This window comes from Festucalex cinctus, chromosome 3, assembly GCF_051991245.1.
Source record: "Festucalex cinctus isolate MCC-2025b chromosome 3, RoL_Fcin_1.0, whole genome shotgun sequence".
NCBI lineage: Eukaryota > Metazoa > Chordata > Actinopteri > Syngnathiformes > Syngnathidae > Festucalex > Festucalex cinctus.
Genome location: NC_135413.1, coordinates 30690334 through 30709954, shown reverse-complemented (window position 1 = coordinate 30709954; position 19621 = coordinate 30690334). Strand labels below are relative to the sequence as shown.

The 19621-nt window shown below is 41.7% G+C and overlaps 2 protein-coding genes across 4 annotated transcripts in view; one reads left to right on the top strand and one right to left on the bottom strand.

Moving 5' to 3' along the window:
• The window catches only part of cspg4 (chondroitin sulfate proteoglycan 4), a 75294-nt gene that overhangs the window by 2643 nt on the left and 53030 nt on the right, over positions 1–19621 (bottom strand). Inside the window, exons 3-10 of the mRNA XM_077517516.1 lie at positions 15787–19344; positions 14605–14793; positions 14236–14511; positions 7238–7414; positions 4084–4282; positions 3866–3997; positions 2697–2857; positions 263–446 (exon numbers count right to left, since the gene is read on the bottom strand). Of these exons, the coding sequence (XP_077373642.1) occupies positions 263–446; positions 2697–2857; positions 3866–3997; positions 4084–4282; positions 7238–7414; positions 14236–14511; positions 14605–14793; positions 15787–19344 (4876 nt within the window). The remainder of the gene's footprint in view (positions 1–262; positions 447–2696; positions 2858–3865; positions 3998–4083; positions 4283–7237; positions 7415–14235; positions 14512–14604; positions 14794–15786; positions 19345–19621) is intronic.
• Positions 13012–19621, top strand: part of lingo1a (leucine rich repeat and Ig domain containing 1a) — a 340201-nt gene continuing 333591 nt past the window's right edge. For 2 of the 3 annotated variants that reach the window (XM_077517520.1, XM_077517518.1), the window contains exon 1: positions 13037–13273. The gene's annotated coding sequence lies outside the window, so the exon portion shown is untranslated. Of the gene's footprint in view, positions 13274–19621 lie in introns of all 3 variants that reach the window. The other variant, XM_077517517.1, reaches the window with a different exon arrangement.

Below are 19621 nucleotides of genomic sequence, written 5' to 3'. Positions count from 1 at the left end.
TTCTTTAGGGTGAGTTGGAGCCTATCCCAACTTTGGGTGAGAGGCGGGGTCAACCCATGACTGGTCCCCAGCGAATCGCAGGGAGTGTTTAGGAGTCAATGGTCAACTGTTTTCAACCAGTGGTTCACTGGCTTTAACTCATTTACTGCCATTAACGACTATAGACGTCAAATATTTACTTGAACTGGACTGGCAATTAAACAGGCTACCTCATGTCAAAGCAACTTCTAACTCCCAACCGAAAAAAAAAACAGACATTCACCTTTGTTCTTCCACATCTGTGAGGAGATGTTGCTATGTGTTGCATAGTAGGAGACGGTGATGGGCAGTACGTGACGGACATCCGGGGCGGGCTGGGAGGACAGGATGAGCTCCACAGAGTCCCTGACCACCCAGAAGGGCTTCTCGGGCATCTGGTGCTCGTAGAAGACGGCTCCAGACTCCAGCTAAGGACAACCGGCAACACGACTTTAGAACATACATTTGGACAGTAACTTGTTCAGAGGTGGCAAATCCACGTCCGGAAAGTAAAAACCCTGCCACAGTTTGGCTTTAGCGCTTATCGCTAATTGTTTCTGTTGTCGCGCTAGCTAGCAGGTAAACAAGCACCATGGGAGGTAGCAAGGCTAGCTAGCACCAGGGGCTGCTTGTCTTAAGCAGAGCTCATTATTTTTGTTATTTCGGAGAGCTCAGATGACATTTTCCTGCCGCTGTCGAAAAGAACTCCAGTGAAATTGGCAAGACTGAGCATCGGAATGTGGCGGCTTGTTTATTTTTGCTAAAGACGTGTATGTCCTGAACTCAAATCTTTCTCTCATTCAAACACGCTTTCAAATGAAATAATACACGTGCACACCACAAACACACCGAAGAAGTCAGATAATCAAATCGAGACGGTTTGTCTCAGCAGTTCGCAAGCAGAGACGTCGCGGTTAGTTGTTGAAGATGAACACATGAACAGCTTTGCCTGTCTTCTTGCTTTTCTTTGTAACTAGAGGCGTGTTGCTCATAATCACCCGCCGAGCTCTTTGATAACAAAAATATCATAAAAGACTGAAAACAAATCATGCAAAGTTTTATAACAACAAAGATGATTTGCTTTTGGCCCAAATGGAACAAAAATGTACTTTTCTTGGCCAGCTGACGACATTCATTCAATTGGGTTGGACTGTCCTGAGCTTGTTTTTGGAAAAATAATCTTCAAAAGACCCCTGCAAAGAGACAAAATGACCCTAAGATGACCACTTCAAACCACTTCAATGCACTGCTCGAGACTATTCTCTGGGCGCCAGTTAATGGACTGCAGAGTATCAAGCTCCTTTCGTGTGGTATTCTACCATTGTTAAGTGGCATCCAAGTGAAAGGGTGCCAAAATGTGGGGGCAGGACCTTCATCACACATTTTTTTTTTCTTACTGTGCTGTGCTCACACGCAATGATGTAAACAAATTCTTTACAATTTAGCATCACTGATCAGACTACTTACAATAGCTGATTATTATTTTTTTTATTAATATACCTTGCACTTGACAATTATGTAAAACAAACAAACAAAAAACTAAAATTTAAAGTAATAAAAAAAAAAAAAAAAAACAAGCAATATATATTTTAAATTATTTGGCGTCTCCCATCATGTACATATCCAAATAATCATTAATGACAATTTTGCAATAAATTTTTGACCACATATTAAAATTAAATTATAAGATACTGAATTGTCGCAGAATATTATTATTATTATTTAATTTATTTTTACCGTGCTATGCTTACACGCAATGATGTAAACAAATTCTTTATAATTTAGCATCACCGATCAGGCTACTTACCATAGCTGTTTTTTTTATTTTTATTTTTTTATTAATATATCTTGCACTTGACAATTATGTAAAACAAACAAAAAACTAAAATTTAAAGTAATAAAAAACAAACAAAAACAAGCAAAAAATAAAATAAAACCTAACAAACTTAAAAAAATAATTCAAAGTACATTCATTAAATAAAATAAAAAAATAAAATAAAAATAACTAAAAGTATAATAAAAAAAAACGCTTTATTTTTTTTTATGATTTTTTTTTTTTTAATTTAGATATAAATGCCGGACTGTGTGTGACGTTTACAGAAGTCACATCAAGTTCCACTGAGAAGGTCTTGGGAGACACACCCAGACTGGCTTTGTAGCATTGTATACGTCAGCATATGTGCTTGCACTTGTCTTCATTGTTTGAATTGCTAAATTTATAAGCCTGCACTCAAGATATGAGCGTTATAGCACGTGACGTTTTCCACGAACGTGCATGTGTGACACAAATATGTGGGCAACATTACCACAAGTCTGGACGTTTTGACTTTACACATTGATGCCACCTTCTGGTGGAGCGAGGGAATAGCAGGGGTCCAAACAAAAGTATTGGGACACACTGTTTTTTTGTTTTTTTTTAACGCGTTAATCTCGAGAGGGTTTATGAGGGTCAGTTAGAGTTAACACTTGACCAAATAAAAATTGACTAACAGGTGAGCTTCTGGCATTTCGCCACTAGGTGGCGGCAGTGAGCTACACCACCATCAGTTCATGTTGTTTACCTCTTAATCAAGTCAAGTGGCGAGTCCTAAGAAAATAATCAGCCACATAGTGGTAGCGACTATTTGTGTTTGATGATGTGTTCATGCGCAACATACACACAGTGGCGGTCAAGTCACCTGCGTTTGGGAAAATCGGCTGATTTCCTCCATTTGGTTCTTGTCGTTGGCCAGGATGAGTCTTCCCAAACGAGGGGGATGGACCAGCGAATAGCTGATCTCGTTGCCGTCCTCGTTAGTCATGGCACCCAGATTGGCACTCGTGATAGGCTGCCTCGTTCCTGAGGGCACACACACGCACATACGCGCACACACGTGCGTTAATCAGTGTAAAATTAACTTGCAGCCGGCGGAGCCAAGCAAACTCCACAGTCCGTTTAGTGTATGATTTATATCATTTCATATGTGATGTGTTTATTAGGTTCGAAAATACTCGAGGGTTGACAATATTAAATCACATTTATTATTATTTTTTTTTATGTAGCAAGGACTCAGGTTAAGTTGGAAAATGAAGACATAACTACTAAAAACAATTCTGCTTTGGAGGTTTATCTTGTTATTAAAGTCGGATTTGACAAACTTCATTAGAGAGTAGCTGCAATCAGTAAACTGTAAAAGTTGCTGTTGATAAGAATGAAATGTTTTGCCATCTTGAAAAAAAAACATTGTAGTGGAAATAAGTAGTAATAAAAATGTATCTACATAAACTGTAAGAATAATTAATTATAGCAGAATATTAATATTAACACATGAATTACATGAATTAAAAATATTTTTAATAAAAATAATAATGGCATCCTAATACATTAGGATGCAGTTATTTTACAATTTTGATCATTGGGAAAAAAAATACTGAAATTATGTTAATAACTATAATACAATAGTAATCATAAAAATCAAAAAGGAGAATACATATTTGACGATATACTAAAATTCAACTCATTTCATTTCTTTTATTTTAAAGTGAAATAAATTGATTTGATTGATTGATTGAAATTATAAGATAATTAATTGTAGCACAATATTAATAGGAACAAATACATGAATTAAAAATATTTTAAAAAAATAACAGCCTCCTAATATTAGGATGCAGTTATTTTGCATGCACACACGTATATAAGTAAAAGAAAAAAAAACAACACAAAACAGAACTAACTGAACAGTGAAAAGTAATTCAAAGACTAAATAAAAATAGCACGCTATCGTCTACCATAAAAGTTTCTTGATTGTATTTCAACCTTAAAGTTGTTCTCTGCTTACTACTTATAAGCAGGATGTGGACGTCTCACCTGGAAACACCATGAGCTCCTCTTGCGTTACCATGGTGATGGTGAGGGGCCTGGCCGTCACCACAAATCGAAAGAGGGGAGTCGTGTGTTCGCCGTCTGTCACCGTAAAGCTGAAACCGCCAGACTCCTCCCCTGCAATCGCGCGCACAAAAGTTGAGTTGGAAAATACGTGTGGCTCGTAGCGCTCAATCGTGCGTGGAGTCTTTCGAGTCTCCCACCCTCGTGAATGAAGACGATCTCCCCGTTGTCGATTTGGGCCTGCGTGAAATTGACGGCGGCCTCCTCGGGGAAGTCTTTGAAGGCGAGCATCCCGTTGGTGGGCGACTCCACGTTGTAGTACACGTCCTCGGCGGGGGTATCGGCGTCGTCGCTTTTCAGCATGCTGGACGTGATGTCGGCCTCCTCGCCGGCGAGCACCTGCCGGGAGAAGGGCACGGCTGAAACGGGGAATTGATGTGACGTTCTCACAAATGGAAAACAACACATTGGGAACATTGATTTCAGTTTATATATATTTGAGTATATGTATTATCTATTAATGTTTGCTCATCCTCAGGTGTGAAGATGAGTATATTGAGGGGTATTATTATTATTATTATTTGCATATTTTCAAATACATTTTTACAATATATTGTATTTTTACATTACATGTAAGTCTTTAAAAAAATTGAAAATATCTGTATAATTTATTATTATTTTTTTTTTCTAGGGTTGACTGGCAACCAGTTCAGGGTGTACCCCGCCTGCTGCCCATAGCCAGCTGAGATAGGCTCCAGCACCCCCCGCGACCCTTGTGAGGAATAAGCGATCAAGAAAACGGATGGATGGATTTTTTTTTTTTGTTAATTCATAATATTTATTAATGTCATAAGTGGTAAAATTAGGAGGAAAAAAAATCTTTAGTTTTTTTTTCTTTTATTTATATTTTTTTAACCTTTTAATTAATCAAACTGGGCTGCACACAAACAAAAACAAATGTAATTACAATGACCAATATCCTAATTATGATTATTACAATTTTAGGAAATTTTTTGTTTTTAATAATAATAATAATAATAATAATAATAATAATAATGATTTATTATAAAAAAGGAAATGTTTCATTTGACCATAAAAACATAATAATTACACCACAGTATATCTCATTAAGAAAAGAAAAATGTATTGTATAAATGAAACGTACATTAAAAGAATAAAAAAATAATAATAAACAGCTACATTTGTTTTCCTCTTAAGAAGACTGAAATGAAGTAGAGGCGACGTCTTGACGTCATATTGCAGTTACGGAAAGTGACGGTAGATGGCGACATCGGACCGCCTCACAAAAAAAAGTAACGCATGCCTTGTGGTGAATAAGACAGCACGACCAGCCAGGTGCTCTTTTACTTTGTTTTATTTATATTTTGTAATTTATATGTAATAAATATATTTAAAAAAATAGGATGGGTTTTTAAGAACCCTTTTACTCTTTACATTGTTGTATTTATATTTAGTAATTTAATAATAATAAATATATATTAAAAAAAATAGGATGGAATTTTTGATGTTTTTAAAATTCATCAATTAATTGAAAGAATAATTAACAGATTAATCAATTAATAAAATAATCACTTCAGCAGCTGAAAAAAACTGAAAAATATGCAGCTTTTCCATGTGGTAAATTCATCTTGTGAAGAAAGTTAGGAAAGTTGTCCAGTGATAGTAATTGTAGATTGATAGTATTTTGATCATAGTTTTTTTTTTTAACAACAGTTGACTCGAGGTTTGTATTTGTTTTTAGAATTGTATAGCGGTCTGCATCAAACACTCCCGTGGTTGCCCACCCCTGATGTAACCGCTAATGAAGACCAGCCGACGATGCCACACGGTGAGTCAGAACAGCGGCCGAACTGAGCCCATGTGAGTCATCATCGTGTGATCGCGGGCCTCGGCGGTCACCGCGCACGCACTTCCTGCTTTAAATCAGCGCAACGCACAATATCGCATTACACGCGGCGCGCCGCCGCAGCGCAACAACGCGCCATGCACCGACGGACGTTGGAGGCCTCATCATCAAATGGCGGACGCTTTGGCTTTTTTTTTTTTTTTTTTTTTTTTTTCCTAAAATATGGGTTGCCGGGGAGACGTGCAGCCGCAGGAGGCGGGACGGAATGGGCCGAATGACACACTTGCTTTCCAGTTGTGGGAGATGGTTACTCCTGACTTTTCCCGACATTCCGAACTATGGCGGAACTCTTCCAAACTTGGACCAAACTCAAAAGTGAACGTTTGACTGCTTATTTTGTTGAAGAATTGTTCTTTCCATTTTGCTGTATTGTGGAGTTCATGTTCCACGGTACTCAACTGTCTTACAGTTTCTTTTACGTTTGTAAGCTTTAAATATTGGAGATTTCTGTCATGACTCGGGTCATGCAAGGGTTATGCTTACTGTTATGACTAGGGTCATGCAAGGGTTATGCTTACTGTCGTGACTAGGGTCATGCAAGGGTTATGCTTACTGCCGTGACTAGGGTCATGCAAGGGTTATGTTTACTGTCATGACTAGGGTCATGCAAGGGTTATGCTTACTGTCGTGACCAGGGTCATGCAAGGTTTATGCTTACTGTCGTGACTAGGGTCATGCAAGGGTTATGCTTACTGTCGTGACTAGGGTCATGCAAGGGTTATGCTTACTGTCTTGACTAGGGTCATGCAAAGGTTATGCTTACTGTCATGACTAGGGTCATGCAAGGGCTATGCTTACTGTCGTGACTAGGGTCATGTTAAGGTTATGTTTAGTGTCATGCAAGGGTTGTGTTTGTGTCATGACCGTGAGGTCAAGTGTCTGTTTTGAACTGATGTAACCAGCATCTAGTTTCAACTGGTAAGACACTATGTGATGTCAGGAATCTTTAATTTCTTTATCTGGTCAACAGCCAATCAGATAATTCCATGTCAGTCCTGTTACCCACATGTCTAGCCACAACCAATCAGATCGATTCGCTGTCTATATAAGCCTGTCTGTGAGTGTGTGTTTTTGTCGGATTATTACCTCTGCTCCTCTGTGCACCTCCACAGTCCAAGTTTGCTTAGCATCTTGTGATTCTCGATGCCTTCTCGTTTTGTCTCGTCTAGGCAAGTTAGTTCCTCGTCTTTTGATATTATGTAAATAAAGTGGTAAACTCTTATTTGTGTCTTTGTTTTTGGGATCCAACCTCAGAACATAACAATTTCCTCTTTCTGCCCACCTTCAATCATCATCATCATCAGAGAAAACAAACTAAAAGTTCAGCCCGTAAAGATTTTCCGTCTGCAACATTTCACCAGTGAATACGTCGAGGTAGATAAAAAAGCTGTCAGCAAACCAGCGGCGGGCTCTTTCCAGAAAATTACCTCCAGGCCGGTGTTGCGCGTCACTTTCGGCGGCTCGTCGTTGACCGGCCTGACAGTCACGGCGACGGTGACGGGGAGGCTGCGGCGGTCGATCTCATAAGCCGAGGCGGAGATGACGAAGCTGTCCTCGGTGCTCTCGCTGCTGTCGTGCACGTAGTAGATGTGTCCGAATTTGATCTGGAAAGAAAGAAAGAAAAATATCTGATGTGCTTCCGAAAACGACAACGTCTAAGCTGTCAAACGGCGCTGGCCTCGCGCCTGTCCGAACGTTCGAAATAGGAAATGTCGAGTGACTTCCGTGAGGCCGTGCAGTTTTGCAGTCGGAGCTATTAGTTGCCGTGCTGCGCAGAGACAGAAAGTAATAATCGGCCGGTAATGTCTGCCTGCAAAAGGGACGAGTAACGTCGTGGGAGGAGACCGAAACACAAAGGAATCAGTTATCCGCTGTCAAGCGAGCTGCCATCGGAAAGCGCCACCTGCGGCGGGGTCCGCGCCGGCGCCGGCATGCATACAAAAGCGCGCGTCGTCGCTTGGCCTTGAAGTCGTGTTCGACCGGAGCCATTTTGACACTTCAGACGGCGATCTGGCAGACCACTCGCCGCCGACGACGGTCGTACGTTTATCTGGATAAAAAAAAAGCCGGTAAAGTGCTCCGGCGAGAGGAAACGCTTCGGGGAGCGGGAAGTGCCAAATGGATCCCATATGATGGCCTGCTCCTGGAATAACAAGCTAGGTGATTACCGAGGGAGCACAGTCACAAAAAGTCAAGTCAGTGGGCTTGTTACAATCTTACTGTGCATTCATGTTCACATAGTACATAATCATTTATTTGATTTCACTTTGACTTGACTAATTTATTTCTCTGACATTTAAAAACTAGCCTTACAGTTTTAATAATAATCTGATATAATTACTTTAGAGATAGACCGATATGGTTTTTTCAGGGCCGATACCGATGCCGATTATTAGTAGCCAATGACGCCGATAACCGATATTTGGAGCCGATATTAATTTTCACTATAAAGGGAAAATATTGGCATCAAAATTTAGAAAAAATACAAACTCCAGTTCTTTTTTTTAATTTTAAAGTATATACTTATTGAGCAACTTTTAGGGTTAGTAAAATATTGGATTTTTTTTTTTTTTTTTTTTTAATCTTAGTCAATAGACATCTTTGTTTTTAAAATCTAACAAGTCCCAGGATCTCCCTGGTGCAGTGGCATGTTTTCAAAAGTTAAATAAAAACAAACAATTTTTTTTTACACTAAACAAAGTATTTCAATAAATTTGAAGTATTTTATTTATTTTTTAAATTATCTTAGTTTTAATTTCAAACAAAAACAGATGGTGCAGAGAGTTCCCAGGGTCAGCAACGCCTCTGAAAATTTAAATTGAAAAAAAAAACATTTAAATTAGTTCCTTGAAGTTTTTTTTGTTTTTGTTTTTAAATGGATCTATTATCGGCCATATGATTCTTCAAAATGGCCGATGCCGATATTCGTCGAAATGCTTAATATCGGTGCCGATAATCGTCCCAGCCGATTATCGGTCTATCCCTAAATTACTTCTGATGTATGTTGCATATGTTTGCATTTTTTTCTTTTCTTCAATGCATATCTGGAAAATACACTATTCTGCCATGCCTTTCTTGTTTACAGTAATAGAATTCCTCCACAGATTGGCTGGGAGAAATGAATTGGTTCTACTACATTTCGAATGAGTATGCCTAAGGATTATTGGTCGGATCTCCGATAGTCTTCCATAAGTCTAAACGCTTGAGAGCGTGAAGTCGAAATGCTACAAAGTAATTTGGTGTTCACTGCTCTGGAAAAAATATTAGGGGTGTCACGATTCGCCAACTCCACGATTCGATTTAAATTTCGATTTTAGGGTCACGATTCGATTTTTTTTTCGATTTTTTTTTTTTTTTTTTTTTTCCGCTCCCCCACTTTATAACACAGAGGCATATGCTTCTGTAGGCTAAGGCTAGTCTATGATCATTGGTTCTATTCATTGTACAGTAAATCTTATTTCAAAAGATCGGCTACATATAGGTGATGCAATTTCCATATTATTTTTGTGTAAATTTATGTAATATATGATAATTGACATTAGGCAGGAATGATCAAATTCAAAGAATTTATTTACAATATAAAGTTAACCGTCTTGTTCTTACTGAAGTGTAAAATAAAAAATAAAAAAACAAAAACAAAAAGTCACAGTGGGTGCCTGCCATCTATTGACTGTTTTTGGTTACAACAGTGTGCTGTGCGTTCCTCTTAAAATAATGTGCAATGTGCAACAACAACAAAAAATATATTGTATCCAAAGTCATGGAACAAATACAGCCTGAACAAACTATATCCCAACATTTACAGTTGCTGGGCATACTGTAGCGTGGTTCAAGTACACTATTTAAATGTTTGAATCCAGCGTTTTCCAAGGCTGCAGGTCTGCTGCTATAAATAGACCTATGGATCTGGCGTTTCGCGCGAGCTGAAGTGTGTGGAAGTTTCACTGTAAATGAGGATGAAATAGTTGGTTGGACCGTTGTTTTCCCACTTCTAGTTGAATTTGATAAATCTAAATCTTTGTGATGCCTGCGTAAATGTCCCGTCATGTTTGTCGTGTTTCCCGTTGTTACGGCTGGCGGCTCGGGCCCGCCACCGGCTCCGCTCCCCTAGTATGTATGTGTGTGTTTGTGTCGGCTGGTGCCCGTATAATGGTACTTCAGTTTGAATGCGCCAGCGCGACACTCTGATTGGAGGACTGTGCCAGCGCGACACTCCGATTGGACGACTGTGCCAGCGCGACACTCCGATTGGACGACTGTGCCAGCGCGACGCTATTGTGTATCCGTGTATTATACCCCTATTGGTTATTGTTGTTTCTCCTCCGTTCTGTCAGTTCTGTCAAATGCGGTTATTATTTGTTCACCTTCCACTTTCACTCCCTTGTCAAACCCCTGCCTGAAATTTCAAGTAAAACTACTCAGATGTTAAAGTCGACCCGTGTTTATCTACTCTATATTTTCTGTTATTGTGTTACTTCCCTTCCCCTTGACGAGCCGGGCGTAACACCGTGGCCGAGTACAGTACGCGCACATAGCATATCTTGCAACTGTGGTCTTTTTATCGACAACGTGAACGTTGTCGACATAACTCACCGGGAACGCAAAATGTTTCCAAACTGGTGACGAGAGAAGCGGGAGCGGCTTGAAGCACCATTGCTGTGTCTGTCCGCGCTTGCCATCATGACTGCAGGAGAAGTCAGCTAACAAGTGCCGTTAGCTAGTAGCTGAATGGCTGCGTCTCATTTGCTTTCCTGGGAGGTGGCGGTGGCGGCGGGCGTGGGGGGGGGGGGCATCGAATCGTGTGTCCTCTCTTCTATTTCGATGCTCGAAATCGTGACGTAATTTCGATCGATTTCGATAAAAAATCGAAATCGTGACACCCTTAAAAAATATGCCTCAAAAGTTGAACAAAACTTGGAATTTCACCAAAACATCAGCAAGTCTCGTGAGGTAACATCTGAAAGATTAACTCGGCAAGTTGTTTTGCTTTCTACGTGGCATTCTTGTTTTTTTGTTTATCTTTGTGATGCAACCACAGAAGGCGGAGGAAAAGTGTGAAAACAATGGAAACCACAAATTTGGAAAGATGAACTTGTAAGTCAACCAAATTATGATCCACTTTGGAGACGCCACTGTAATTAATCTATCGGGTGTGCTGAGGGAAATTAAAGCCCCTTTCTGTTCTCAGTTCACAAAGCAAGACATACTTGGATGGGATTGGTGTCGGCGCACTTGCCCATCAAACACCTCTAACATGAGCTACATCCCCTCAAACGTCAGGATGGATACACAAAATTAGAGATAGACCGATAAGGTTTTTTCGGGCCCGATACCGATACCAATTATTAGTCGTGAAGGATGCCGATAACTGATATTTGGAGCCGATATTCAATTTCACTAAAAGGGGACATCAAAATTTGAAAAAAATACAAACTCCAGCTCTTATCATTTTATTTTTTTTGTATTTTTTTTTTTTTTAATTTTAAAGCATATGTTTATTGAGCAACTTTTGGGGTTAGTAAAATATTTGTAAGTTTTTTTTTGTTTTGTTTTGTTTTTCAAAATCTTAGTCAATAAACAAGTTCTGGGATCTCCCAGGCGCAGTAGCATGTTTTCAAAAGTTAAATAAAAACAAAAAATGATTTTCTACACAAAATAAGTCTTCCAAAATTTCAAAAATATCCAAAGTATTACATTTTTACTTATCTTAGTTTTAATTTCAATCAAAAACAGAAGGTGCAGAGAGTTCCCAGGGTCGACAAAAATAAATATAAAAACTTTTTATTTTTTTTAAATTTACATTTAAATTAGTTCCCTGAAGTTAACACTTAAAAAAAAAATGGATCTATTATCGGCCATATGATTCTTCAAAATGGCTGATTCCGATTTTTCTCAAAATGCTGAATATCGGCGCCGATAATCGGCCCAGCCGATAATCGGTCTATCCCTACACAAAATCTTGTCGAAAGTCTTCCCAGAAATAGTATCTCAACTGTCCCAATGGCATCATTCTACAACCCATAGGAACCACTGATTTAAGAGAAGGTCTATTGGAGGAGAAAAACGAGATTAGCAGGTTCGGATCCCATGCCGGGAGTTGACACGTCTGATTTATTTCACCTCCTTGCGGAGGATCATCCATACGAGTCATTCTCTTGATACTTGTTGACTCATATAACCTCCACGAACCCCAGTCGAGAACATGATCGCACACTCGAATGCCGCCGGTGTCCAAGAGAGGCGAGCTTGGAACTGTTCAACTTGTGGAAAATAGTCCAAAAATTACAGTTGGCTCCAGTGGCTCAATGTGTTGTTCATTTGGGAGCGTAGCAATAAAAAGTAAGAAGTGCACACGCTGCACACGTAAAACATTTCCGAGAGGCAGTATAATGAGCTTTGTCTTTCAATAGTGGCGGGCCATATCAATGAAGTTTTTCATTTTGTGATTTCTGAGAGCCCTGGCAGCCGCAAAAGCACGGGTGGTTTTTGCGCGAACTCTATTATAGGAATGCGCGCCGCCGCTTTATTTTTGGCCGCAGGCGCTCAAAAACCGGCGTCAGTTTTTCCAGAAGTGAAGCGTAGCGACTCGCGAGAGAGCGACGAGAAAGATGCAGGCCAGGCCTGGGATGTGGGAGCGCCCAAGATATCTGTCTGACCAGCTCAACGATGTGGTAACGGTCCGGCTTTCTTTTTTTTTTTTTTTTTCCCATCGGTAACTGCTCGTGTGTGTTTAATATTTTCCTAAAAGTGGCGGGGGAGACACGACACAACAACTTGTGTTCACTGGTAACTGGGGAAAGTTCCGTGACGGTGACGCCTTATGGACAGTCTCGGATATTTTACAACAGCATAAATGGGATGTTCTGACAAACTTGACTTCAGACGAATAAACCCCTCCTCCAAATAGAAATGGCTCTTTTCTAGGGAGAAACCAATATGTTTTGTTTTCAGACCGATACAGATTATTAGTAGTCAAGGACGTCAATAACCGATATTTGGAGCCGATATTCATTTTCACTGAAGGGAAAATATTGGCATCATAATTTTGAAAAAAAATACGAACTCTAAGCTTTTGAGCATATTTACATTATTTAACAACTTTTATGCTGCGTTCTCACCAAAAGCGGGGGAAGGCATTTCGGCGGCGCTTTTACATTGTAGTCAATCGAGTTCGTGCGCACCGGAACGAAAGTTTTTTTTTTTTTTTTTTACCGGAACGAAAGTGTTTGGGGTGGCGCGGAGGAAGCGTTTGGCTAGCTGGGACGCGGTACGAAGCAGCAAAAAGCCGCACATTCGCATATTCCCAAAAGTTTAAAATTTCTTTTTAACTTTTTTCGCATTTCGCCTCGCGGTAGCCAACCGGCGTCGAGTACGGGCCACGTCACACACGGCGTCCTCTCTATTCTCACCCCGAGTGCAACAACACGGCCAGTCGGGACAGAATGATGAGCAAGGAAGTGCTGGTAAGTCTATTTACTTGCTATTGAACTGTACCGAGGTAGCCAGCAGTGTTTACCATCCGTGCCAAAGCTATTTTTAGCACAAATGCCAGCTGCCAGATAGCCACTAAAAAAGCGAAAGTGCTATCACGTACCTCAAAAAAAGGAGAAAATAGTGCCACGGCTGTTTAGTCCCAGGAAAGAAGTGGAAGTAGTTGGCGGTGCTCACTTTTTGCTGACTCGCTAAAGTGCTCCACTTCCTTGTTCACCAAGTTAACACACCTCCTCCGCTCCGGTGCGCACGAAAGTGCGAATGAGCAGCAATCGTTCAAAAAAAAAAAAAAACTCTATGTGGTGAAACGTTCTCGAAGGAAGCGTTCCAGATCGCCTTTTCGGATTTTGTGAGAACCCAGCATTAGGGTTCGTAAAATATTGGAGTTAAAAAAAAAAAAATACTCAAGAGACATCTTTGTTTTAAAAATCTAACAAAAAGTTCAGGGATGTCCCAGGGGATGTAGCATGTCTTCAAAAGTTAATAAAAAGAAAATAGCTCCTTATTGTGTTCTACATTAAGTTTTGATGTGAAATGATCTGAAGTATTAAAATTTACTCATCTTAGTTTTTACTTCAATCAAGTTCCTGAAGTTCCCCCCCTGAACACTTTTTAAATGGATCTATTGTTGGGCCGTATGATTCTTCAAAATGACGATGCCAGTATTCGTCAAAATGCTGTATATCGGCCCCGATAATCGACCCAGCTCATAACCAGTCTAACCCTACCCTTTTCACCATCCGGAAAGTGTAATTAAATTTGCAAGCAGTGAGTAAATGGACCTCACAGTTGCCTCAAAACGAGTGTCATACTTTGACAAAATTTAACTTCATCCATCTGTAGTTCTTGTGATTTGGGCAATTTGAGTTGGCCAAAGTGTAAGATTTTATTTGTAAATTATTATTTTTTGACTTGAGCATGTAACGTGCCGTACCTCTTCCCATGTGAAATACGTCAGCTCGTCCCCGTCCTGGAAACGGACCTCCCCGTGCTTTGGCGGCTTTTCCACCACAAATTCAATGTTGAAAGATTTGTAGAAGGGATGTGAGATATTGATGACTTCGTCGTTGATGACCCTGCTGAAGCCTTCCTTCACAGTGAAATTGAGGGACTGAACGGGGATGATTCGTGGCACGATGTTCACGCTGAGGCGCAGGTCCTCCACTGCGCTGAAACCATTGCTGACATCCACGGTGAAGGTGTCAACGCCCTGTCAAGACATGGAACCTCATGTATGTCATGCTTAAAAAAAAAAAAAAAAAAAAGAACAAAAAAATCAGATGGCACAGATTAAAGAACTCACCTGGATGGATGCAGAAACGTAGAGGATGCGTCCGTGATCAATGTCCTCCTGCGTAAACGAGTGAATATAGTCGAGGACTGGCGAGTCGGTGCCATCCGAGCTGTTGGTCAGCTTGACCACGTGACCGAGGCGAGGCGGTTCTTTGATGGTGAACACCATTTCTGTAGGCAGAATGTCAGCTTGCTCCACCTAAGAGAAGGACAAAATCGACGATAAGGTTATCATTGAACCTACGGCACGGAACTCGGTAACAGCTGACAGAATTCAAGAAAACTTTGTTCCTGGTCCAATAGAGTAAATCAAATTCTGGCCGTCGTATTTAAATTGGAGCTGGGTAGTATTTCCTGTCAGTAAAGCATGGGGAAAAAAAACAAAAACAAAACACTTTCAACTTCATTAACACTTGTGTGAGAAATTGGGACACAGGTGTAGACCGTGTCATGTCACACATTTACACGCAGACAGATTTATGGTCATCCGACTCAGAGAAGTTTTTAATCAGCTCCCCGGAGCCCCAAGCCTGTTTAGCAGTCATGGCTCCCTTTTCACTATATTTCACATCACACTGTTTTGCATTTCATAGTGTTGTCGGAAACATTAGATGCACTTCCCCGAGCCAAGTCAATATTTTACCTTTGGAAAGACCGACCGTAGCCTACTATCAAGAAAGAGACACTGAACGTATTGGAGAAGTATGTTATACTTTTGGGTTGAATTATTTTGCTCTCAAAATTGTTCTTCATCAGTCTGAAACTCAAGTTACATACTGTAAAATGGGAATGTGTTTAGACTTGACGGATGATTTGAATCCCATTAGCTGCTTTCCAGATGAACTGCAGGCAGGCCCTTCTTACAAATTACAGTGGGCTTCAGGAAGCTCCCCACGGGATACGCAATGCTCTGTTTTCCACACTTAATAGACTGCAATTTGGTACATAAACTAGATTAAAAGCGGTGGCTGCGCCGTCGCATTTAGTGCTGCTTTCATGTGGCTGCGATGTCGATTAGAAACGAGGCTTTGCTACGGTGAGGCGTTTGATAAAAGCTGCCCGAATCACATCAAATAAACTTATACACCCCCTAAGACAAAGATAATTCCGTCACACGCTTGCCTGACTTAAACACACGCAACGTAAACAAATTGAAGCGGTTGAACCGGACAGTTTTACAGGGATTAATTACCTTGACAAAATCCGAGTTGATGACGGTGTGCTCGCCCTCATAGGAAATGATGACCGCGTTGGTAATCACTTCAGGCTCTGAGAGGTAACCTCGTTTGAAGATTTTAATTCTGAATGTACCCTCCTCAGATTTTTCTCTGGCTTGGACCGTGAAGCTGAAGGCATCCTTGGACCTCAGGCTCTCGTAATTATGTTCATAGGAAACGACACCCTTTTTCAGGTCCTCCTGGGTGAATTCTTGTGCCTCAATCCCGCTTACGATAATCGTGCCGTCACTGGGGGGTGATGTCACTTGAAACTTAATCTCACTCTCATCCCTGATGTCCATGTTGGACTCGGCGCTCAGCAGTGTTGTGTCCAGAGTCTTGGTGCTTCCGTGGTCGATGACAATGATTGAATTGTTCACCACTCTCAGGTAGGGCTCGCCAGCTTGAATCTGCAGCAGCGCGGTTGTCTGGTGGAAGCCATCGGACACTTGCAGCGGGAAGCGTTCCTGATCCGCTCCTTGGTGAATGAAGAGAACCCTTTTACCCCGCAGGTCGGCTTGGGTGAAGCGGAAAAGGGGTTGTGAGGGATTCTGTGCGGCGACAATATTGCCGGAAAGAATACCCTCACGGGCATAGACAATCTGAGTGTCGTTGAAACCAAAGTCATCGTCCTTGAACTGGATATCGTCAGTTGTTAGCAGTCGCTGTCCATGGCGCACAACGTTGAAAACTTTATCCACAACTTGCACTGGGGCGTGTTCGTTCTTACTTTGGATAGATATCCTGAAAACGTCACTTATTGTTTCCTGAACCCCAAACCTGTCTGCTCCCTGATCAAATACTGTGAAGTGGAATTCGTCCTTCTGGGTCATGGAACCATCGTGCTGATATATGAGTCTGTCAAGTTGGAGGTCTTCATTACTGAACACTCGAACTGCTCCCTCGAATCGAGGCTGCCCTGGAGGGGAGTCCCTTATGAGTCGCCCATGCTTTGGTTCTTCATTGATCTGGTACATGAAATCTGAAGAGCCGGTTGATTCCACCCAAAGGTATTGTTTGTTTAAAACCATCTCACTGCCATGTGGGACATTTAGCACCTCATTGGTCAGAATGGGGGCGTCAGAATCCGCAAGAATGCTGATTGGGAATGTATATAAGGGAGAGTATTGACCCTCTGCAAAGACTTTGAACTGGAATTGATCTGTAGCGTCAACTGCTCTTCGCGCTAGCACTCTGTAGCTGATATAATTGTCCAAAATGTCTCTTTGGGTGAAGGTGTCACCTTCATTCAACTCTATGTCCAGTATCTGGAGACTACCCAGTGTTGGAGGCTTGACAAGAATGAACGTAACACTCTCCGGGTCTGGGTTTCTTCCTTTCACATCAGCTTGAAGCTCAGTGTTTCCAATGACTATCTCTTCACCAGCTTGCATCTCCACTGGCACAAGAGTAGAGAGTTTTACGGGAGATGGCGTGATCTTGACTAAAAATGTGTTATTCCTGAGGGAGAACGTTCCCAGGTGCGTGTCAAAGTGAATGTGTTCAACAACAACGTCTTCTTGGGAACTGGAATCCATGCTGAAGTATCTTAGGTAGTTTTGATCCAGATCGGACTGATGGAACTCAGTGACTGGTTTGAACAGCCCGTCGCTCGCCATGATCTTCAGTTCCCCGTATACGAGCGGTTGCGTGATGTTATAAACGACATCTGCATTGCGAGGATGCGTGAGGACTGCCAAATTGTGAACACCGATAGAAGCGTTGCTTCCTTGAGCCAAGAGAAGTCCCGTGTTGGTAACAACGGTCATATGCGGCTGCGTCAAAGCCAACTTGAAAGTTGCAGATTGATTGACAGATTGACCGTCCGATACTTCCAGGGTAATAGCATTGGCTTCGCCCCCTTTGTGCACATAATAGATATTCCCCTCCTTTAGGTCCCTGCAAGTAAACTCTGTGATGCTTCGCTCTGGTTCCTGACTTTTCTCGAGATGACCCGTTTCAACGGAAAGCTCAGACGTCACTTTTACCACCAAATTGTCACAGCGTGAGTCGGAATCTGTTGTTTTGATAAGATCAGGGTTCAAGCGAGTTCTGCCGTTCTCTGTAATGGTGATTTCTCCTCCACTCAGTTGTGGAATGTCATTGACGGGCATGATTTCAACTGGTAGCACGTAACTTTGAGGTGTTTTCAGGCATTCAGGGAGGTAGCCATCATTACTGCTAGCGACCACCTCCAGGTGAATCCGATCCGCGTGTCTTTCATGTCCATCGTGCATGTACTTGATTTTCCGGTTGACGACATCCAGAAGGGTGAACTTTTGTGTGCGTTTTGTGTTGATATTCATGTCAAGCAATCCGTACCACGGGTCCGTCTTGAGAGAAAAGATGATCTGGGACTGACGCATACCTGCAGCACTAAGGTCAAAGGTGGGGCTCAGGTGGTCAATGTCAAGAAAAACCTCTCCGCCTTCTGGCACAAGCAACGGTGTTACATCAAGGAGCTTGGTCACGTTTTTGAATATCGCCGGCATGTCATCTGTCGGGTAGCAATGTTGTTCTGTAGTTTCAATGTCAACGTACTGCGTGCGAGGCGGCGCGGATGTTGTTGTTGTGTCAGTGTCATAATAGCTGGAATAATCATAGTCCTCTCCTTCGCATTTGACATGAACATCTTTGGTCACTAGTGCGTCCTGTAGACTTCGATCTTTCTGGTTGACTTTGATCTCTCCCAAGCATCCGATAAACGACTCTGCCGTCATTTCTTCTTCTGCACGATTTAATAAGTTACTCTCACGAAAGACATCCTTCATTTTAGCCTGAATGCCTCCTAAATACAAATTTCCCACCAAGTCCATTTGTTGAGTAGAGTCAAGCGGAAGGGAGACAATCTGGCTGTCTATGTTCATGTCAAACGAGTCCTGACTGACTTGGACCTTAACTCGATGCCACTGGTCGTCATCCAGCTGCACCTCATTGTTCTCCAGCACTTCCATGCCCTTGCCGTAGTCTATCGCGCCTTTAAGGTAGCCTTTCACAACACCAATAGCGATAAAGTCTGTCTCTCTCCCCGGGTGAAACGCAAGAAGGGCATCCTCAATGGTGGTTTTCATCAGGAATTCCAAAACTCTTGGAACGCCGTTACCCCCACTCCAAGTGGGAAAGGAGACAAAAGAATCTGGAGTGCTGAAACTGGTCGCCTCTCCGTCACCTGCTTCAAACTCGCTGCTGCAGGATTCCTTCGTATCATGGCATTGTTTAAAGAGTGTGCCGAGAATGTCAAATTCGTGGGACTCGAATTTGACGTTGGTCATGCAGCCACGGAAAGGCGGAATGGCATTATTGAGGTAGGGCGTGTCAAGATCGCCGGTTCCTCCCAGCCAAATGCCCTGGTCAATGTTCAGTTCCTCCCCATCGTCGCTAACAGGGACGTATGTGGAGAAGAGCTCGTCAATTGTCATGGTGAGCTTGGCATCCTGGAGCGTGAGGGAGACTTTGTGTTCCAGAAGGTTGTTCAGCTGGAGACCTTGCGACGATGACAGGGTCACCTCGCCTGCGCCCATGTTCATTCGAGCCTGCGGAAAAATGACATTTGCGTCAAAATTATCGATGATTAGGATTTACATGCTGCTTTTACCTTTGCTTGTCGTGAGCATGATCGACTGATTGTTAAGGAACTTTACCAAGCTATCATTGTCAAATGGTTATCGTCCTTGACAGTTCCAGCAGTGATATTGTTGCCTTTTGGCATTCTCCAATCAAGGTTGGACTCAACAAGAGAAGTTTTTCCAACTCCCATAATTTCTTAGGCTCAATTTTTATGCCGGATGTTCTTTTGAATGCAACCCTTTA